At 40.5% G+C, this 23962-nt stretch overlaps 1 protein-coding gene across 2 annotated transcripts in view; it reads right to left on the bottom strand.

Moving 5' to 3' along the window:
* Positions 1 to 17375, bottom strand: part of TSPAN3 (tetraspanin 3) — a 28051-nt gene extending 10676 nt beyond the window's left edge. The window contains exons 1-3 of one of the 2 annotated variants that reach the window (XM_021693901.1): positions 17090 to 17373; positions 3443 to 3634; positions 3141 to 3215 (exon numbers count right to left, since the gene is read on the bottom strand). In XM_021693901.1, coding sequence (XP_021549576.1) covers positions 3141 to 3215; positions 3443 to 3634; positions 17090 to 17152 — 330 coding nt within the window. In that variant the 5' untranslated portion in view covers positions 17153 to 17373. Of the gene's footprint in view, positions 1 to 3140; positions 3216 to 3442; positions 3635 to 17089 lie in introns of both variants that reach the window. The other variant, XM_044918009.1, reaches the window with a different exon arrangement.
* Positions 17376 to 23962: the final 6587 nt, after the last annotated feature.

The raw sequence follows: 23962 nt of genomic DNA, 5'->3' as shown, positions 1-23962 counted from the left end.
TAATTCAATGCATTCCTTTTTGGGGCATAGCTGCCTGGTACCTTATGTATCAATGGTTTGAGTGTTAAATTGGCATATTATGCCTTTGATTTAAAACTGTAAATTACAGTAAGAATACTTCTATTATGTCTTTATAATAGCTTTAAGTTATACTCCAATTAATTAATTAAAGGCAGACTGTTTAGCCTTAAACAGTACTGTAGGTGGAAAGCAAAAACAGGCAAAATAGCAAGAAAGGTGAAAGAAAAGAAGAGGAAGTGACTAAGAAAGAGGAAAGGGGGCAAGAAGGGAGTGGCTGGCAATGGCTGTCTTGGTGTTCAAGTTAGCAGGACCCCTCGTTCCTCAGGACGGGCATAGATGGTAGGATCTCAACCCACAGTCATCTTTTTCTATGTCCAAAACCAAGTTTGTTTTTTTTTTAAAGAAGCAAAGGAAAATGAAGTCCTCAATTTAGTTCCTCTAAAACAGAAATCAGAAAACTTTTTATGTCCCCCCTCCCATACAGGGAATTTATGCACTGAGGAAATCTGAACAAACTTCTCAGACCAACTATTCATCTGTAGCTCATTCTGAGGGAAAGAAAGTTAAATACTTACAAATTAGAACAGTAGAACACTTCGATATATTAAATAAGACTAGAAGTCTTGACAAGTAATTTTTTTTCATTCAATCGATCGACCAATTCATAATATTTATTATGCCAGGCACCTTGCCACTGCTGGACAAAGATGACTGCCTCGCCCTTAAGGAGTTCAGAGTCCCCAGGCTAGATCTTTAGAAGATACACTGTAGCAGAATTCAACAAGGGGAAAAAAAGAGAAAACTATCTTGTTCAGAAATTACTTGCTTGTTGGTTTAATGTTTCTATTATCCTGCCTCAAATGAGGAAAGTGAATTGTGATCAGATACTACAACAGCCTGTAATTTAAGCTCCAGAAGAATTTTACAAAGGGCTATAACCTCTCCTCCATGTGGAACAGTCACTACGGTGTGCCTATAAAGTTTAGTTAAGGGTTAGCTGGAAATTCTGCATGAACAAATCAACCACATGAAATAGCCTGAGGTTAGAGGTGGGCCTGGATGAATCAAATTTTAAGCAAATTTTTCCTTCAGCTAACAGCTGAAATTAAATGCAGGTGATAGCTGAATATTCTCTAGCATGTCTTGGGTAGAGAATATATGGGACAGTAGGTAAACCCTTTGGCTGATCTCTACCCTTTGAGTTCCAGAGATTTATGTCATATATTAATTAACTTACACATATAAAACCCCTGTGTTGTTCAAAGGTCAACTGGGTGAGCTGGGTAGATATATGGTACCCAAATATATATGTCTGTCAAATATAGTTTGAAATCCAAGCAGCCCATCTACGATTCTGACAAAGTTCTAAAACCATTCCTAACAAATATTTGTGGAATGAAAGGACCTAACCATGACCTAAATTGACTTTCACATACTCTCTCAATCCAGAGAATATCTTGTGTTTTTCATTATTACCCCACATGTAAAAATCAGTGGCAAATGCAGTTATACTGTATTTAACAAATGGGAGAAGCCTCCCATGGTCAGGAGAAGTTGGTTAGTTAACTGAGAAAGTCACAGACTGTTTAAAAAGTAAACATTTTCATTTAGCTTAAAGCACAGAAATGTATATTTCACACTGATCTTAAGATGCAAGCCTGTCTTGTCTTTGCATAAGATCCACTGATTAGAGCTCTTTATCATTTCTTCTGCACAAATCACACCCTCAATACACTGACAGTGACTTTCGGTTTGGTTTCTTTAAACCGTGGAGACATTGCAACATAATCAAAGTATAGAATCTACTAAATATTAATAAATTTCCCCTAAACCTATAATAGTGATCATACCCATATCTATTTGATCAAAAATGTTTTAGTAACTACTTGTTTTTACCAAGTCTCTTCAAATTATTCATTTCCTTTTTTTCATATACTCGTTTTTTCCTTAGACTTAGTCAGTATTTAATTAACTACATAATTACACTAACAAGTACTTGGGACTACACTTGCATAAGTCTGGTAGCTCTCAGCCAGTCCTGGTTCCTTCCCCATGTTCTCTCACAGACCTTTCCTCTAACATAACCCATGTACACTGAATACCATCTTTGCATGTGCTTCTCACAAGACCCCAACTGACACAGCACACAATACATTGTAGAAAAAAATTACTGTAGTAGAAAAGTACATAAAAATTGAAATAACCAATTAAGCTTTCAGGAGACTTCCTGAGATCAGAAACCACATTAAACACAATCTTAGATGCCTACATAGGTACCTTCAGTGGAAATAAGTGTTCAGAAAGAGCTTGAAATGTTGCAGTATTTTTTTTTTTTTAAGATTCTTTTATTTACTTGAGAGAGAGCAGAGCGAGAGCGAGAGAGAGGGAGAGCGCACGCACAAGCAGGGAGAGGGGTAGAGGGAGAGAGAAGCAGGCTCCCCACTGAGCAGGGAGCCGGGATGTGGGACTCAATCCCAGGATCCTGGGATCATGACCTGAGCCAAAGGCAGATGCTTAACGACTGAGCCATCCAAGCACCCCTGTTGCCATATTCTTAAACATAAAACAAAAGCTCAGTTCTCTGGTATGTACTCTTTATTAAGCCAGGAAACTGGACTTGTGTTTACTAAATGCATTTTGTTTTCTTAAATTGAGGTAAAATTGACATCTAACATATTAGTTTCAGCATGGTTTAAACTTTTTATATGGTAAAATGATCACCATAAGAAGTCTAATTCCTTCACCACATATAATTATAAAATTCTTTTATTGTGATGAGAGAACTTTTAAGATCTACTCCCTTAGCAACTTTCAAACATACATTACAGTATTACTAACATTAGTTGCCATGCTGTACATTATATCTCCATGACTTATTTACCTTATAACTGGAAGTTTGTACCTTTTGACTCCCCTCACCCATTTCACCCAACCCCCACGAATGGCAACCACCACTCTGTTCTCTGTGCAATTTCTAATTAACTTTAGATTTTTAAAGTAGTGACTAAACCGAAGTAAGGCAAAAGAAAATGTTTACTCTGATAAAATGAATTTGTTCTATTTCACTTGAAACACTTAAGCTGCCTTTTAAAACATACGAATTACAGTAGACAACATACCTTTGCTCTGTAAACATATCCCAAAACCACTACAACAACTTCTGTGACAAAAACCAAGAGAAGGATGATGACAAACTGTAAGGAAGAAAACAGTGTCAAAAATTAAATACAAACTGCTCTAAATACTGTCTTGATATAAAAACAGTTACCTGAGATAACTGCTAGAAGACAAGTGCTAATTCTGTTTCAATCATAAGAGCCAAAGTGTCTATGGAGTTTCATGCTTGATTGAAGCCAGTAACACAAACGAAATACACTCACATACGATGATGACACATGCAGTCAGTAAAGTGGTAACTTACCGTGGCCAGTCCACAGCGGCTTTCTCGGATTGTGGCGCAGCAGCCAATTAGGCCGATAATGAAAAGCAGGGCTCCTACAGCTATGATCACTACTGCAGGGATGAGAGTATACACATCTTCAAAGAAGTGGTCATAGTCATCATAAGTGATAAAGACATAGGCTCCCACATAGCATAAAATTCCAGCTGCCCCCTGTAGAAAACAAGATCAGAGCACTGGTAAAAACCTTTAAGCTCTGTTAGTAAAATGTTCCTACTATTTCTTAGTAGGTTATAATTTAATGAGATTTGCCATCACTTTTAAATCTACTTATATACTTCTTTTACAGTGAAGCTGAAAAGTCTATTATTCATTAGTAAGAACATTTCTTTACTAATGATGAAAAGTTTCCCAAATGCTACCTTCTTTTCAATAACGGATGGTTAAGATCAAGAAACCACAAATTCAATAAATAATGACAAAAACGAACTCTCCCACCCCCAAACACACAACAAAGGCTTATTTGCAACTCAACTACAAGTCTACCACAGATCAGTGGGGTGATGGGTTACGCCTTTGCTCATTGTAGTTGCCCTCAACGAATGAAGAAATTATGTACTAGTTATGTACAAGTGGCAGAGCCAGGATTTGAATCCAGGCAATCTAACTCCAGAATCTGCATTTCTAATCTTTATCCACCCACTTGGAAAAAGAAAATATAATAATAGCTAGTAACCTTGATATCCATTTTCAAAAAACTTACTGTCCTAAGCCAGAAGGCTGAGTTAACTAAAGAACTTTGCAAACCCTTAGATTTATTCTTTAGAATGGTACTTCTCAAACTCCAAGGTGAACAGGAATCACGTGAGGACCTTATTAAACTGCAGACTCTGATTCAGTAGGTCTGGGATTGGGGCCTGAGACTCTGCATTTCCAAATTCCCAGGTGATGCTGATGCTGCTGGTTCTTGGACTACATTTTGAATAACAAGGTTTTAGAGCACCTAAAGGGAAGGTGAATGCAGAAAGTCATGGAACAGAGATCTGCCTTATTTCGGCTCTGCTCCAGACACCATTCTCCAGCTGCAGAGTTTTACATGCATTCTCCTTCCCTCTATCCTTGTCATTTTGCTATCATTGTGCTGACAGCCTAATGTCACCTGCTTATAATGTGAATGATCAAATGCAGTGTGAGGCGAAGTGTTAAAACATTTGGTGTAATGAGTTACCATTTGTAGAACACTTTGAGACTTTCACAGGAAAAGAATGGTTTCACTGTCCTTTAAAATTTAACACATAAATCATTAATCTCCAAACTAGAAAACAGCCTCCACAATGATATTAGAAATATCATGAACTCTTTCAACCTAAACATGCAGTTTATTTCTTAAGGCTATGGGACACATTTAGTTTGGGCAAACCAGATCAAGACATCAGCTTGGTTAAATTCAGAATGAAGCAAAATAAGGCCCCTGATGAACAAAGCTGCTGCTCCCTGCACCTCACCTCAGATTCCATTACATACACCCTAAGAGAAAACTGTTATACACAAATGTACACATATTCTCTCACTTCTTTACTCTCTGCTGTGCTCTTTGGAATGCCCTCTCCACACCTGCCTGAGGACTCCTCTTGTCCATTAAGATGCAGATTCTTGACTTTTTCAGGCTGGATTAGGTGCCCTTTGTCCACTCCCATATCACCTGGCTCTAAGAGAGCATTTATTACAACTGCCGCAACTTATATATGTCTCAGTACACACACACAACTGTAGTAACTATACATGTCTCAGCATACCTTTAGGGCACAAATTTTGCCCATCTGTCTTTTAGCCCTGTATCACCACCCAGCACCCAGAATGGTGTTTGGCACAATCAATGAAAATTTATTGAGTATAATTCATCTCATCCTTTCCGTTGAAATTGCACCCCCCCCCCCATTTCTATCATAAGCTTTAGTTTTTGTTTTTTTCCCTTTTCGGTCTAATGTTTATAGTTTTTAGTTCACTATTCAAACATGATTTGGTAACTTAATCCGGTTTACTAAATTCCTGATGGCCATCACATCTGGAATAGATTTTTAGTTTATAAATGCTGAACTTACAGCAACTATGCCTGTTCAAAAGTTCTCAGAGTTCACTGACATATTTACTTAGAGGGTATATTATTATGGGATGAAGGCAGGTATAGAAAAGGGAAAAGAAGAAAAATAGCTTAATAGTTTGGGTGCATTAATTACAAAAGTACACGGACTACTTAACATTCTTACCAAATACTACTTTTTCTTTTTTTTTAAAGATTTATTTATTGAGAAAGAGTGCACACACTTGCAAGCAGGGGAAGAGCAGAGGGAGAGAATCTCAAGCAGACTCCCCACTGAGCAGGGACTCAGGGCTCCATCTTGCCACCCCAAGATCATGAGCTGGGCTGAAATCAAGAGTGGGATGCTCAAATGACTGAGCCACCCAAGCACCCCTATACTACTTTTTACTATATGTGTGTGATAAACACACACGTGTATGTACACACACATATTTTGCTAAAGTAAATACCTTCAGTCCTCAACTGAATTAGAAGAAATCCTAAATATGAATCAATCAAATTTTGTCCAGTTTGTCTTCATTAGTCATCTTTCTATTCTTTGGATTCTTAGCTTTTCTTACTCTAAAAGGTAATTTTTATTTCTTAAAAGGCTTAATTAAAATAAACTCCATTTCTGAGCTTCTAATAAATGAAATTTTAGCCTACAGAAATTTGAATGAAAACAAGATAAAACTGGAAAAGATATGTATTCAATTAATCTGAAGCATAGACACTGAAGTACTTGCATTTTATTTTATTTTTTTAAAGATTTTATTTATTTATTTGAGAGAGAGAGTGAGAGAGAGAGAGAGAGCACAAGAGGGAGGAGCGGGAGAGGGAGAAGCAGACTCCCTGCTGAGCAGGGAGCCCGATGCGGGACTCGATCCCAGGACTCCAGGATCATGACCTGAGTCGAAGGCAGTCGCTTAACCAACTGAGCCACCTAGGCGCCCGAAGTACTTGCATTTTAAATACAAAATGATGAGCCTTCCATCTAAAGAGACTCACAATTGATATTGCCTGGGAATGGGCCAAGGGAAATACTTCCAGTGGTGCCACCCTTCACCCAGACTGAAGCACTCAACTGAAAGTGAGACTCTGAGGAAGCAGAAAAACAAACCAACAGCAGATGTGACCAGACGTGTAACAAATGCAGTGGAAGGCTAGCAGGAGATGCCACCTGTAAGGCTGCCTATTTTTTTCTAATTGACTTGAAAGCAGTTATCTTTTCCGAGGCTGCAAACCAGTCAACAACCAATTCACACAGCAGAGTTGAGAACATAACAGAGCTCTATTTTGAACACATAGTGGGAAACAACTTACTAGTTGCACACACCAAAGCAGAAACTGCGCTGGTTGCTGGTGAGTATATAAATCAAATTACTCGTGAACAGAGGCTTGTTTCCTAAATTGAAGACAACTTCAAAATTTTCTCTTGATATCTGTATACAGTGCTTATATCTTAAGTTGCATAATAAACAACTTATGAAATGACATCAGTTTCTTTGAAAATATGGAGGTGTCCTAACAATAGCTGAAGGCCTAAAAACAATAAGCAACTTCTTCAAAGACATCTAACCATCAGTATTAAGAACACAGGTAGAGCTGTATGGTAAACAGAGAGAAAATGATAAGTAATTCCGAACTAGTATGCAGAGTCGTCATACAGATGTTTAATATAGGAATTACAGCTATTAGAAAGGCTAAAAGGTGAACTGGGTTAAATCCTGCTTTTGAAGGGTCATGATGGGATTGAGATCTATCAAAGGATCTGGGCTTTGCCAACAAAGCAGCTGCAGAGGGGGAGGAGGTGCCACAGAAGAGGAGATGAAATGGAGAACTTGGAAGCAACTGCACTGCACTGCACTGCTTTAGTCACTGCTGAAAAAAAACTCAGCCTAAAAGAAGGATTTGTGCCAGGACAGTATACTAAAAATATTCATCCTTTTTACAAAGACATGAAAGGAAATTCAAAGGAAAGGCTGAGGGCTGAAACTACCAAAAGAATAATTTTTTAAAACTATTCTTCCTTATCTTTTAAAAAACTCACCCCAAATTAAGCCACAGAATTTTAAAATTTTAGGAGAGCCAGTGCTTTTCCATACCAAGCTGTTCTCTAAAAACTAAAGCTATCTTGCTATCAAATTTTGGAAGCAAAGTTCCAGAAGTACGATATTCATTTTACCCTTTTACCCTTCTACTATATACACACAAATGTAAAGTCTCTTTTAAAGTAAAACATTTCATTCTCACATAAGATTGCTTTTTCTATAGTTTAGAAACTATAAACTATAGAAAACTATAGTTGGGTTTTTTGTTTTGTTCTGTTTCTATTTTTCAAAACTTCTGTGAAAGAAACAGCTGATAAAATGCTGAAATCCACAAAACTACTAAATTCTTTAATTTCCTAAGGAAGAAGGAATATGAAACAAAAGGATGCACATCATCCACAGTGAAACTTGACAAGGGAATGTGGGACTATCAAAAACTAAACAGACTTGTTACAAGCTAGGGAATAAAATAGCTCTGTCGTGAAAAGTGTACCTACATGGAAGTTTAGAAATGTGAAGGTGAAAGCATCCTATAGAACATTTAGGTGAAGATAAAGCAAAGAAGAGAAGTGATTTTCTTACACTGGTATAGTCATCGATTCATGTCCAGAACTGGCAAGAACCAAGACAGTGTAAAGATAAGAGACCATGTGAGATCATTCAGCTAAAATCACAATGTTTGACAAGTTCTTACCCACCTGCATGAACTGCTCCTTCAGACTAATTTTTGCCTCAAAGAATCAATTAGTAAAGTAAAAGTGATTGGAATGTTGGGAGAAAAAACAGTCAAGAAAAGGCAAGGTGAAAAACACTGTGTACTCTAGACTTTGTAAGAAAGCAGATTTCAAAAAGAAAGCAGAGGATAAAAATACCAGCAGAAATCCATCTTATGTACATCTTTTAACATTTAATTCAGTTTCCTGTACACTCATACTAGTTTTTTATGTATCACGCTTCTCTCCTGCAAGGAATCCACCGGTAATTCTACCTAGTGTATTTCTGAAAGCTTCCCCAAACTCCACCTTTGTGCCATTACAAGTGTCTTAAAAATCACCTTAAAATTTCTTGTAGCATTCTACATATCATAACATTCTCTAGTCCAAACATGCTTTGTTTCAACTCTTACTCTGATAAAATACCTCATATCATTAAACACAATTACTCCTTTCCCAAGCCCAATGCTATATATTTCATTCACTTTCTTATCAACTTTCAAGAAAAAAAAAAAGACTATTCCAAAGATTTCAAATCTTCTTTCAGAAATTAAATCTACTCTTACCAAGATTTTCTGAAGCTACGAAAATAATTATATCATTTTCTACCTAACAAATTGGTCAATAAGAAAGCCAAGCAGGGCGCCTGGGTGGCTCAGTCGGTTAAGCGTCTGCCTTCAGCTCAGGTCCTGATCCCAGGGTCCTGGGATCAGAGCCCTGCAGTGAGGCTCCCTGCTCAGTGGGGAGTCTGCTTCTCTCTCTGCCCCTCCCCCTGCTCGTGCTTTCTCTTACTCTCTCTCGCAAATAAATAAAATCTTAAAAAAAAAAGAAAAGAGAGCCAAGCTGTATTCAAAGATGTGTGAGGGTACAGAGAAAAGAACCCTCAGGCTGAAGTACAGATTAATACAGAATAATCTTTTTGGAAAGCAATCTGGCAACAAATACTGGCCTCAATATTTATGCCTTCACACCTATTAATTCCACTTCTAGGAATCTATCCTTAAGAAAATAAGTCAGATGGAAACGAAGAATTTGTATGGAAGGTATGTTCATCAAAATGTGATAATATTGTAACAAAATTATAGCAAAAACGAAAGAAAAAAACCTGAAGACATGAACAGACACTTCTCTGAAGAAGACATACAAATGGCTAACAGACACCTGAAAAAATGTTCACCATCATTAGCCATCAGGGAAATTAAAATCAAAACCACACTGAGATACCACCTTACACCAGAGTTAGAATGGCACAAATTGAGAGGGCAAGAAACAACAAAGGTTGGAGAGGTTGTGGAGAAAGGGGAACCCTCTTACACTGTTGGTGGGAATGCAAGTTGGGACAGCCACTTTGGAAAACAGTGTGGAGGGCCTCAAAAAATTAAATATAGAGCTACCCTATGACCCAGCAATTGCACTCCTGGGTATTTACCCCAAAGACACAGATGTAGTGACAAGAAGGGCCATATGCACCCTAATGTTCATAGCAGCAATGTCCACAATAGCCAAACTTTGGAAAGAGCTGAGATGCCCTTCAACAGATGAATGGATAAAGAAGATATGGTCCATATATACAATGGAATATTACTCAGCCATCAGAAAGGATGAGAACCCAACTTTCACATCAACATGGATGGGACTGGAGGAGATTATGCTAAGTGAAGTAAGTCAAGCAGAGAAAGTCAATTATCATATGGTTTTACTTATTTGTGGAACATAAGGAATAGCATGGAGGACACTAGGAGAAGGAAGGGAAAAATGAGGGGGGGGAATTGGAGGGAGACGTGAACCATGAGAGACGATGGACTCTGAGAAACAAACTGAGGGTTTTAGAGGGGAGGGGGGTGGGGCGATGGGTTAGCCCGGTGATGGGTATTAAGGAGGGCACGTTCTGCATGGAGCACTGGGTGTTATACGAAAACAGTGGATCATGGATCACCACATCAAAAACTAATGATGTATTGTATGGTGATTAACATAATAAAAGAAAAGAAAAAAACCTGGCATCCAGAGGTATACTTGGCATTATAGCTTTTAAATATTTTGTTAAAGCATAATAATAATAAATAATGTGATGTGCTAAGGGAAAAGCATATATCATATGCAGACATTAAAATACACACTAAAATATCACTTGTCTCTGCATGTGGAATTATGGTGATATTAGTTTTTCTTTTAAGATTTTATTTATTTGACAGAGAGAGATCACAAGTAGGCAGACAGGCAGGCAGAGGGAGGGAGAAGCAGGCGCCCCACTGAGGAGGGAGCCTGATGCGGGATGTGGGGTTCGATCCCAGGATGCTGGGATCATGACCAGAGCCGAACGCAGACATTTAACCGACTGAGCCAGCCAGGTGCCCCAGTCTGTTTTCTTAAAATAGTTTTTAGTATCTTCTTAAAAAAGCAAATATATTATTTGCATAATCAGAAAAGTAAAATATTTATATATTTTTTTAAGATTTTATTTATTTGTCAGAGAGAGAGCGAGCACAAGCAGGGGGAGCAGCAGGCAGAGGGAGGAGCCCGATGTGGGACTTGATCCCAGGACCCTGAGATCATGGCCTGAGCCAAAGCCAGACGCTTAACTGACTGAGCCACCCAGGCGTCCCAAAATATTTAAAATTATATCTAAATTGAGACTTTGTTGTTCTCTCACAAATGAATTCCTGTATCTGCCCTTAACCACCAACATAAAATAGCATCTCTTCCATCCCAAATACTTTAGGCACCTCTGCCAATCTCCCGTTTATCACTTTTCTCTGGTCTACCTGCCTTTGACTCATCTTCAGATGTTTTCTGATTATCTAACACAATTCTGATTCTTTCAGTACACATTATCCTTCCTTCCCCAATCACCACCACATAAACGTCACCTTTCAAGGAGACAAAAAAAGAACAAATCCCTACTTAGGGTTGCAAAGTTTTGACAATAAGCCACTTCTTCCATCATTAACTACATCACTGCATTACTGTCATTATTCCTAAAGAGGAAATATCTTCATCCTTTTACACCGCTATTATCTTGATGATATACCAGAGGTCATGTTCCTCAATTATGCCCTATTTTCACTTTTTTTTCTGTATTCAGTTTTTTTATGCCATTGTTTATCTACTTTAACAAAGATGATCATCTAATCCAATTTATACCTACCAGCTGAAAGACCCAAAAGTTCGGGTGGCAACGAAACTGGAGATGAACCAATTGCCAGATATCAGATTATTTTAACAGCATGGAAACTGGCTATTTTCCGACTGTAGGGCTCCAAGGGTCATCGGAGAAGCATGGAATTTAAACATGCATTTTTTTCCTGAGACCTTCTGTCCCCATCACCTACTCTGACTATAAAAAGAATCAGTTATTAATACAGGAGCCTGAGATGCATAAACTTCATAGTTTGTCCATCCTTGGTGTTATGTATTTAATCAGCAGCAGTAACAGTGTAAGATACAATATCTTGGCATTTACTATAGACCACCTTTAGTAAATTAAAAACAAATATATAAACACAAGTAATTTTTCTCATCTACTGATTCTACCAAACTATTAAAGTAGGTGAAGGAGCAGAGATAAAGGCAGATTTGAGACTGTCCATGAGTTTTACCTGACGGGGAGAGGAGGAAGGCGCACCTAGAAATTAAATTCAATCAGGTATTAGATGATTTTGCCTAACTACTCCCTCACCCCATGGGCTGTTAGAGAACAGGGACTGTCTTTTTGTTTTTTGTTGTATTTCTCAGAAACAAGTAAAGCATAGATATTCAACAAGCATTTATGAGTGAATGATTCTTAGGGTATACCTGTCTGGTGCAAGTATAAATTTTATGGAATATGTTTTCTGCAAAAATCCTAACCTGAACTGGATCTTATGGAATAAAATCCATGAAAATATTTCAATGCATGATAAATATTCTAAAAATCTAAGAAACAACCTATTCCTTAAATTCCAACTAAAGAGAGCATTCCTGCATTTGGTCATCTGACTGCTTCCAAGTTCCCAATGCTGAGTTCTTTCAGTCAACAATTACTCAGAGCCACAAGGCACTTGATCAGTGAACAGATGACTGTAAGTGAAGTAAGACTGGAAATATTCAATTTCTTAACTGCCAAAGACAAGGTAAGAAATAGGTCTCCTATTAATGTACCATAACTTGCTTACTGACAGCTTTTCTTCTGGTGAACTGAAAAAGAAGTATGGAAAAAAAAATCTGTTAGCTGAAGGTGTGTTCTGATGACATACTCTTTGTCAGAGTAGTCATTCATGATGATAGAAATACAGGAAATAGAGAAGTGAATTCCAGGATGTCTGATGAAAGTTCCAGTTTAAAAGTATCACATCCCCAGCTCAAATGTATAAGAAGTGCTGGAGAACACAAAATATGTGTAAGGAGATTTCTGACAAGAAGTTTTCCTTGAAATATGTCATTATAAGTTTTTTTTAAACAAAAGCATGAACATATAGTTAAATCTCCTTTTTGGTAATTTGAATATACCAAGTATATTTTTGCCATTAGGCCTTCAGGCTGTTCCCTGCCTTAAATGCCTTCATCACCCCCAAATCCACTCCTCCTTATAGTCCAGATTACATTTTACCTCTTCAGGGAAGGCTTCTTTGCCAACCTAGGCAGCCATTCACTCACTCTATGATAGCACCATGTTTTAATTGTCTGCATAATCACATCACTATCTGATATTTTTCTTATTTTTGCTTGCTCGCTCCACTAAAAAGAAAGTTCTGTAAGAACAAGACCTTCACTGGCTTTTCCATCATTTTATCAATATCATTTTATCAATAATATAAGCATAAACTAAGTGCTCAAATATCTGTGCTATATTTAACAAAGTAACTTTCCTTAATTACATATATTCAGATGGAAGTATAATGTGAAAAGTTTTTTTTTTTAAAGATAAATCTTAAAGGTTATATATGGCTTTCAAATATGATTTGTATGTATAGGGGACTACATATAAGTGAATGATGACTAGTGAAGGTGCCACATTTTGAAGTTACTTATAAAGGCACTTAAAAAGTGTCTGGCCTTCCTGTAGTACTTCCTACTCCATAAGTGTTTTAGTGTTACTATCGCCTCTCAACACAAATGAAAAACAAAAGTCTAAACAGATATGCCACATTATAAATTCTACAAGCATGGACAAAGTTTTGTCTTGTAGTCCCTATAATGCCTAAGACACATATCAGCAAAATAAATACTAGCCAATTGGCTTTTTCTTATAGGGTAGAAAAAGTAAAGGCAATTTGTGTAATATGGAACTTGACTGAAAACTAACTTACCAGAATAAAACCTGAAAATTAAAAAGTACTGATTTAAACTTGTTTTAGATGAGGCCTCCTATGGGTCAGATCAAATGACCCACTGAATTAAGAATACTTTCTGACCTTGGTACAAAGGTGCAGTTTATAGAAGAGGCATTAGTTTTCCTTGAAATATTTCATTATCAATTGAAGACTATTCCATTAGTCTTCAACATTTAGTCATGTACCTCAAACACTCTGGTCTTCCATAAATTATCATGGTGTAGCACTAATACACTTACATTTAAAAAATAGAGATTCAAGTTGTTTACCTGATTTCACTTGTCCAAAATTATCTTTCAAGCTACAAGCCCTAACATTCTGGAATTTGGTAAGGAACTCTCTAGTTCCATGAAGACAACCTTCAGGATTTTAGAAACGATTGTTATCCCTTTTAGTTTGTGCCTTTCCACAGTTAACTTTCTTAGACTGCACTGTCCAAAAGACCAAGTCAACATTAACAATTTTGACTGTCAGGCCATTTGGTGCCAAGCCTACGTATTTCAGGTACATTCCTATTTCCACAGCTCATTGAACAAACTGCCAACTAAAACAGGATTATCAAGATATTAAAAGGTATAGTTTAAAGATCTTGCCAAAGCAATTAATCCACAGTTAGCCATTATCCACAAATCAGCCATTACCATCTGATAGTGAAGAACCAGTGCTACAGAACTATAAAGTCTTTACAAAGTTGCCCAAGGGGACCTAGGTAAACTTTTGATATGCTCTATGCAGGGAATGTTTATTCTTCCGTGTGTGTGTGTGTGTGTGTGTGTGTGTGTGTGTGTGTGTTAAGGCATTAAAAGGAGGGAGGGGCCACTATATAAGAATACACTTACTAGAACTGAAGAATGCACTACAAATTCTCAGAGAGAACCAGTTAACATCTGTTGTATGTATTTCCTCATGATGACCTAATTTTTTAAACTGACAAGTCAGTGTAGTTTAAATGATGGTACAGGCTCTAACCAAGGTTAAAATTAGTATGGTTTAGAGAAAGTGACTCTAACTTGGCTAATGAGTTCCTTCCCCCTTCCAATCTTTTAAAAAAATCACACTTTGCTCTAACATCACAGGCTCTAGAGTATCAGACAACCTGGGTCTGAAGGCAGACTCTGCCACACCTTGGGTGTGCAACTTCACCTCAGTAAATCTTAATGCCCTCATCTGTAAAATATGCGTAAGAATATTTACTGCCACGTGGGGTTGCTATGAGGACACTCATTGTAAAGTGCTCAGCACCTTGACTGGATGTAATAAGCACTCAAATGTTAGTTATCATTACCAGCATCATCAGATTCCAACGGTCTGTCCTTAAACTAATCGTTTAGTGGGAGACACATCTAATACTGTTTCCTCATTAGTTATGTTCCACTAATCCTGCTCTAAGCCACATTCTCCCCCTTGCATGTCTGCTTAACTCATCACAGTTCACAAAAGCTTTACTATCCTACTAACCTAGAAAAAGGATATTTTTACTACACAGTATGACTTTAGTCTTGGCAATAACCCACCAGGAAAGCACAACTGAAGTTCAATCTAACCTTTCTTTACAGAAGTACCAGTAGTACATACACTTATTTCTAAAGACATTTCTAAAGATTCATGAGCATTCACTTAGAATTAACTGATATTTTAGAGAAAATGAAAATTTAATTATTTTTAATTTTTTTTTTAAAGATTTGTTTGAGAGAAAAAGTGCATGTGAGTGGGAGAGAATCCCAAGCAACTCCCCACTGAGTGAGAGCTGGGGCTCAGGGGCTCAGGGACTCAGGGCTCAATCTCGGGACCCTGAGATCATGACCTGAGCCAAATCAAGAATCGGATGCTTAACCAAATGAGCCACGCAGGCACCCCAAAAAGTTTAATTATTTAAAGAAAATGGTTCCTGTATTTTAAATATTTTGTTACATTAACAACAATTCCAGTCCCTGAGACTGAATAGTCTAGAATTCACTTGATAGTTTATTTTTCAAAATCAAATAGCTATGTCCCTAAAAATCCCAAGAAACTGTAAAGGGTACAAAGCCAACTCTCTGCCTAAGTACCTTATCATCTAATAGAGTGTCTCTCATTTGAAGATCCCTGAAAAATTCTTTTACCTTTTAAAAAGGTTTGTAACTCAAACTAAAGTATGAGAAACACTGCTCTAATTGGAAGAGGTCATAGAAACTCCAATGTCACGTGGGTGATTTTGAACAGGTACTATCAGGACCCTTTCCATCACACCATAAATACCCTAAAAGGCTCTATGGCAATATTTGTGTGTAGTGCCTTATTATACGTAATTATCCTTTTATGCTACAGCAGTCAGATCATGAAAAGTTCTGAACATGAAACAAAGTTTCATCCTTTGTTGAGGTGGGGGGATGTAAGAAGGCAAGGATTCTTTCCAAATGAGGTATGTGTGTGAGAAGGAGAAGCTGAAAGGGGACATACAAAAGTATGGAAGTGGGAACGTTCAAGGAGTGTCTGGGGACTGGACAGCAAGTGTTTAAGAACGTGGCCAGTTATGAGGAAGGAAAGGTGACTGAAGACTTCAGCTGCAATACCAAGAGGTTGAACCTTACTGTACTGCTGAAGATTGGGGGGCGGGGTGTTTTTTAAATAAAATAATGTGAGGGAAGAAATGCTTAAAAAGATTTATCAGAGTGCAAGGTCCAGATGGACTAGAGGGTGGAGAGTGATAGGAACAATACCGGTTATTACAAAAGTCCCTGATAAGGTAAGAACCTGAACTGCGATGAAGTGGTTATAAACACCCCTTTCTTGCGGGCGTGTCCAAAAAAAATCATAAGCCACCTTTTGTTGAAAGTGAACTCATTGCTTTCAAAATCTTTTTGACATCTGAATCCTATTTAACCAGGGTTTATGATCTCAGGTTACTCACGCCCAGTGACCAAAACAAATATACCGATTTTCTTGGGCAAAGAATTATTTGGCTTATCAAGTTGAAACCTTTCAGTTTTCTGGGCTGGTAACCAGCTAACCAGTTCTCCACACACAAAGAGCTGTAAGTCAAAATCCCTCAGCCCAGAGTCGCTAGCGTCCCCGCGGACCGGCACCGTTTGCTCACACGCCTCGGGGCGGCCCCTGGAGCTGTGGGGACTCCGGGCCCTGACAAAGAAAGCAGAGCCTGACCCTTTGGGGAATATCCTATTTCAAGCCTGAGGTCCTGAAAGAATCTGCAGTGAGAGCTCTCGGTCGAGCAGGCTGTTCCAGCGGGAGGGTCGGGGGAGGCGGCCCAGCCTCACGGCCCGGAGCCCCTGGCGCGGAGCCAGCCGGCCGAGGACTCAAGCTCCAGCGCGGAGGCCGCCGGGGGCTTCCCTTCACCGCCCTCCATCCCAGCCCGAGAGGGACCTCGCGAACAGGCCTCCGCCGCAGGGCCCCGTCGCCGCCGAGCTCGTCACCGCTACCCCCACAGCGCCGGGCACATCGAGCGCCTCAGTCGAGGCCTCCCCTGGGCCGCGCCGCCGGCCCCTCGCCCTTCCCCGCCCGTCGGCCCCGCTCACCCAGAAGATGAGGTTGAGAAACACCAGCACGGTCTTGGAGGAGGTGATGCCGCATTGACCCATGGTGCCGGCGGCCCGCTGGGGCCCTGCTCGGCGAGCGGGATGCGCTCACCGAGCGAGGCGGCAATGGCGGCAATGCCTCTCCACTGGGAACTGCACAGCCTGCGCGGCGCTCACCGCAGCCCCCGGTGCCGTAGCGCAGCCCCTGCCCCAGCAAGCACCTCGCTTCGCGCAGCCGCCGCAGAGCCCCAGGCTCCCCGCGCCGCTCCCTGGCAACCGAGTCCCGCCCCCGACAGCTTCAGCCAATCACCCCCGCGGCAGCTACAGCGAGGCCACGCCTCTTAAAGGAGTCGAAGATTGAGCGCCAGTTCTTGGCCTCTGGCAGCTCTTGGACGCACAGGGCTCTTCAGGGAAGTTCCAGAGGAACAAACCCACTCCCCTCCTACTGAGCTAAGTTTACTATGCCAGCCTTAGAGATGATTCAGAGCCCGCAGAACCCTGTCTTTCTGCCTAGCCTTTTCTCCCCTAAAGAGGTCGGAGACCGGAATCTCTCCCACTACACGTCGTTTTCCTGACAAGGTAGCACTTGTTTGGGAGAGGTGCAGTGAACACCAACAAATATTTATGGAGAACTTACTGTGCCAGGCGCTAGGCCAGCTCTCAGAAGAGTCATCAGAAAGGAGAAAAGGCTGCTGACGGCGTTAGCAAGGCAGAGACACGTTTGCGTGGGTGGTTGGGCGGTGGCAAGGTAACAAGTCAATCTCAGGGTAGGACACTTTGGGTCAGGACTTGGAATGGTTACAGAAACGTCTCCCCACCCCACCCCCACCCCCATTGCCACATTTCACTCTCTTCCCACAATCTTGGATTGATCATAGTAATTAGCACTTACTGAGAGCTTACCGCCTATCACGCTCTTTCTGGCTACTAGCTCATTTAACCCCCCATCACAACCTCAGGTGGAGGGTACTATGCTTATCAGCCTCATTTTACTGTTGGGAGAATTGAGGCTTAGAAAGATTAACAAGCTTGCCCGGACCAACACAGAGTGAGTGGTCTAATGCGGAAACCACAGTCTCTCCTGCTGTTAGAACCCTGTGCTTCCTCCTCAGTCAGGCCCTTCAAGATGCCCATTTACTTGTCCTTACCTTGTTCTTCCTCAGTCTCCCTAATTCATCACCTTCCCCAGGCACACTCAGCAATACCTTTTCATCTCAGCATCCCATTCATTTGCACCAGGTAGCAGCTGCCATTTATTCACTCCAGACTTTTTACAAGTGCACCTCTGTGCCTCACTGTTCCAGGCGGTGGGTTTTCCACAGCAAGCAGGACAATGGAGCTTGCATTCAGGTAGAGAAGGCAGACCTAAACAAATAGGCAAGTAGCTTTATGGACTGATGTTGGGCAGTAATGGAAAACAATTCAAAGGATGGGGATTGAGAGTGACAAGGGAAGTCTTCTGTGGGGAGAGTACACTGGAGGAGATCTGACTGAAGTAAGGAAGCAGGCCATGTGAATATCTGGAGGAAGAACAGCCCATAGGTGAGGATAGCAAGTGTAAAGGCCCTGAGGCAGGAATGTGATGATTAGGAAAAGGAACACTGAAGAGCCTGGTGTGCCAGAGGTCAGTGGAGAGAAGAGAATAAAGTCACCAAGTGCCTAGTAAGCTATGTGTGATGGATGGGAAGATACAACAAGACTCTGAGCAGGCCAGTAACTGTCTTAAAGTACTATTCTTGCCACCACACATGTCTTAGCATTTAAGAAAGCAATCAATCATGGCTCTCAGGTTTGATTCCCTTTGAGCATCTATCTCCTTGCTGGTCCCCACCCTCTAAAAATTTCTCTCTCTCTGCTTTACTGTTATTGCGTTTTCTCCTTCTCCAAAATATCTCCTTTGCATTCTTCATCTTCATCCCTTCCTTTCCCATTTCCCTGAGGACGCCTTCATCCATTTTTCATTCCCTGGTGCCTGCACCTCCATCCCGTCCTTCCTTACTTGTGCCTTCCCCTCAGGTAGGTCTCCACCCCCATCCCACATGCCACACAGCTTTCCCAAGGGTAGGCCTGAGGAAACTGGTCATTTTAACAGCACCCCAGGTGCTTCTAATGTGCTGCAGGAGTTCCAAACCACTGGTCTCAGTCTATAAATATGCTCCAGGCTCTCCAACCTAAAAACAAACAAACAAAACTTTCACTTAATGCTGTGTTTTTCTTTCTCTCTCCTCAATCAAAGTTCCTGAAAGATCATCTAGTCCAACGCTTCTCAGACTTCATTGTGCACACGAATCACCTGAGGAGCTTGTTAAACTGCAGAGTCTGATTCAGAAGATAGGGCCAGGGCTCGAGGTTCTTCATGTCTAAAGGGCTCCCAGGTGGTGTCAGTGCAGCTGGACCACTCTGTAGGGAAGAGCTGGACTTCTGGTCTTGACTCTCTTGCTTCCGACTCACCGTTTCACTCATTGCCATGTGGTTTCACCCCACAGCACCGCTGAAATCTGTTCCCATTGATGTTACCCATGAGCCGCCTGTTACCTCTTCTCTGAAGCAGCATATATAATGGTGAAGAGCATGGACTTGGGAACCAGATTGCCTGGGTTCAAAATACAGCCCTCCCACTTACTAGCTGGGTGGTCTCTCTGTGCCTCAGTATCCTCATCACAGGGAGGGAACGATGACGGTAACCCCCACCTGCCTCACGTAGTGGTCTCGAGAATTAAGTGATTTAGTACATTGAGAGCTGTTAGGACACCGCCTGGCACACAGGTGCTTCATAAGTGTTGGTGTTTTTCATTTTACAAGACCTCCCAACAGCATTTGACTCCACTGATTCCATGCTTAAAACTCTCTTCTCCCTTAGCTTCCAAAACACAACCCTCCCTTTGCTCTCTGTCTACCTTTACCTGCCTTGCCTTCCTGGGATGATGATGTTCCCTGGGGTTCTGGTTTAGGCTCTTTGATTTTTCTCAACCCACTTGGGCTCGGTGGGTAACCCATCTTAGCCAGTGGCTTCCATTCAGTTACTATCTAAGTGTGGAACTCTCCTGAATCTAGAGCTTCATCCCAGGTCTCTCAGTTTCCTATCCACATATCTGCCTGCTGCAGGGCTCCGTGTAGGTTCATTAGTTCATTCGACATGTTTGTTTTGCTTACTTACTCTGTGCCTGATCCTATGCCAGTGCTGGGGATATAGCGGTGAAGTGGTTAGACCTGGGCCAAGACCTCTGGGAGCTCACGATCTGGAGTGGAGATTCAATACTAATTCTGTGATTATTGATTAAAGTGCAATTGGGATAAGCAAAAAAGGAGAGTTGCAGGCTGCTATGGGTGTGTATAATGCGAACACTGACCTTGTCTGGGGAGGACTCATATATTCTCCAGACTCAGTGTGTCCCAAACCAAACTCATCGCTTCCCCCAAACCTACCCCTCCTCTGCCTGTGTTGTCTCGTTCAATGAACAGCACACCCATCATATTATCCAGTGTGTCATGACCTGCACTATCCCTCGCTGACCCTTCTACCCACTGGGAGACTCCTCCTTTCTAGAAAATTAGCCTTCTCAGGTAACTCCTGGCACTCTATAAATTCCTATTGCCCAGTGCTTAGGCAGTCTGATTTTACTGGTAAAGTTGTACCTAGAAAAAAAAGCAAATGAGGGGTGAGGTTCATCCCCAGAAACATAGATTCACTGTGTGTCCTGTGGCCCCTGACCATGACACACCTGTCTGGGGGACAAGGGGAAGATGGAGTACTTTTGCCTTTTCTCACTGATCCTTGGCTTATAACTTCCCCCAATAAACCCTGCTCTTTAATCCACTGTGTGAAGTAAAATGCATTCTGATCCACATTATATGACACAAAGTGTCTATGTTTTATCAAAAAAGGAAAAAATTATTATTTCCATTATAAAAGCCGTGCCTACTTACGGTGATTAGTGTCTTTATTAGACCAGCTCTGCCCTCTGATTTGGGACATTGCAACTAATAATACTAATATTAATAATATTAATATCTGAGCGTAGTGGACATTTGTCTTTTTTTGAGCTCTCCCACATTTGAAAACCCTATCAATTTGGAAGGATCCCTACCGTATGAACCTTGTAGGAAGCCCAGGCAAGAGCCAGACAGTCCTCCCTGTGCTCAGGCAGCTAGAACATGGGCACATGATTATTTGTTAGTGAATCAGATGATCCTGCCCAGAAATCTGGACCATGACAGAGTGACATAAAGACACAGGGACAGTTAGACAGTTATAGTAGCGCAGGCACCGGGAGTCCAGCAGCAGTGTTGGCTAGGAGTGCCTGATGGCAGTCCCAGCAACAATCTCCTAACCAAACCATTGACCTTGGTTTAACCTTGGTTGGCTTCTCTTCTACTAAGCCTTCCTTAGCTTCCAAAAGATCCTGAGAAGCACCTAATGTTCTTACAATAAATCCTTTACTGCTTAAGGTGGCTGGAGTCAACTTCTATTGTTTATAATCTAGAATCTTTTTTTTAAAGTATCTATTATTTATTTATTTATTTATTTATTTCGAGAGTGTGTGCAAGCAGGGAGAAAAGGAAAGGGCAGAGAGAGAGGCAGAGAATCTCAAGCAGGCTCCATGCTGAGCGCGAAGCCCAACGTGAGGCCCTGATCCCACAACCCTGAGATCATGACCTGAGCCAAAACCAAGAGACAGATGCTTAACCAACTGAGCCACCCAGTCACCCCTGTAATCTAGAATCTGGACTGATACGATGATTGCTACAGAAAAATTGTAAAGTTCTAAAAAGTTAAAGGAAGAAAAAAACTCATTGCTCTACATATAGAAAATAATTACTATTAACAACTTCTTCCAGTCTTTTACTATATATACATATTTTGACATAGTTACGATTACATGATTATATAAAACTTTATATACTCTAAGCTGATTTTAAAATTGTATGATTTAGGGCTTCTGGGTGGCTCAGTAGGTTAAGTGTCCAACTCTTGATTTCAGCTAAGGTCATGATCTAGGGTTGTAAGATCAAGCCCCGGTTCGGCTCCATGCTGGGCAGGGAGCCTGCTTAAGAGCCTCTGTCTCCCTCTGCCTCTCCCCCGGTCTCTAAAAAAAAAAAAAAAAAATTATATGATTTAAAAGGTGACATATATTCGTTGTAGAAAATTTGAGGATACCAAGAAATAAAAACCAATGCAAAAAGCTACAACCCAGAGATAACTACTGCTCAAAATTTGGTGTATTTCCTAAAAAATTTTTTCTGCATTTTTACATAGCTGAGAATACACTGTTTATTCCACACATTTATGCGTAGTTAACTGAGTAATTTTAACAGTTCTAGATGAAAGGTGGTATGAAGAGGAGCTCAGGGATGGCTATGGATAATATCTGCCATGCATGTGGTGTATTACTCAATACCAATTAAAAAGCCTTAATGGATTCAGGGCTTTAAAGATGCAGAAAATCATTATGCAAGTTTCTTGGCAGTGAACATGCATATTACGCCGCCCGTCACAACTCTGCTTCTAGTGACAAAAATGCAGAAGACATTTTGTTCAGCCATTATCCTGGCACAGTGTTCCCAGCTCTTAAAAAGTTTGTCCATTACTGGCAAGTCCTGAAACACAATAGGAATCACTATTGTTCTTAGTGTCATCAAACATGGCAAAGACTCCGCACAAATTGTCGAATGAATTATGGAGTTTGAGAAACACTGTTCCAGGAATGGGGGAAGGAGTTGAACAGAAGAAAAACAGCTGACAAGCCGACTCTGTGGGGTGGCATAGAGCGCAAGTCCTGGGACCCAACTGCTGAGGTTTGACTCTTGGTCCTTACCCCTTAGTTGTTTTGTGACTCTGGGGAAGTTACTTTAAACTCTCTCGGCCTGTTTTCTCACCTGTAAAATGAGAAATGACATTTGCTGATTTTTTTTTTCAGATTTTTGTGACTATCTTCAGAACGAGGGTGGGTGGGTAGATGATAAGAATAATACCTATTTCATAGGACACTATTTAATCAGGGAGGGCTAAGTAAGTGAGTAACTATAAAGTGCTTGGCTCTCTTGAGGAGCTGTAGTATCCACATATGACACAGAATTCATCTGGATCATGGAATTTGAGAAGCCTTGTAAGTCCTTTTATCACAATTTTCCATTTCCTAAATTATTCCTTTTTTATTAAAATTTTTACTGAATTAAAACATATTCAGAAAAGTGCACAAACCATAAATGCACAATTTGGTTGTACCAAAGTGAACACACTTGTGAAGCTACCACCCAGGTCAAGAAATAGATGACCAACATCTGAAATCTCTCCTAGGCCCTATTGGTCATTATCTCCCACTCTCCAGACTTCTGACACCATAGGTGAGTTTTGTCTGTTTTTGAACTTTTTAAAAAAGATTTCATTTATTTATTTATTTATTTATTTATTTATTTATTTTTATTTGAGAGAGAGAGGGCGGGCGGGGAGAGAGAGAGCATGCGCATGAGAAGGGTGAGGGGCAAAGGGAGAGAATCTCAAGCAGACTCTGCATTAAGCATGGTGCCATGACCTGGAGACCGAGACTGAGCCAAAACCAAGAGTTGTATGCTCAACTGACTGAGCCACCCAGATGCCCATGTTTTGGAATTTTTTATAAATAAAATCACACAGTGCATTCCCTCCCACATTATCTTTATGGAATTCATCAGGGTTGTTGCATGCAGCAGAAGTTTATTCATTCTCATTGCTGAATATATTTAATTGTATGATTATAGCATGATGAATTTGTGCATTGTTATTGTTCAGAAACATTTGGGTTGTTTCCAGTTTAGGCTATTTAGAATAGCGTCGGTATGAATAATCTTAGTCCTTCAATCTATGAACATGGTATATCCCTTCCTCCCTTGATT

The sequence above is a fragment of the Neomonachus schauinslandi genome, chromosome 9 (genome assembly GCF_002201575.2).
Source record: "Neomonachus schauinslandi chromosome 9, ASM220157v2, whole genome shotgun sequence".
Classification (NCBI taxonomy): domain Eukaryota; kingdom Metazoa; phylum Chordata; class Mammalia; order Carnivora; family Phocidae; genus Neomonachus; species Neomonachus schauinslandi.
Note: the sequence above shows the minus strand (reverse complement) of the source record. Positions and strands in the feature narration are given on the sequence as shown.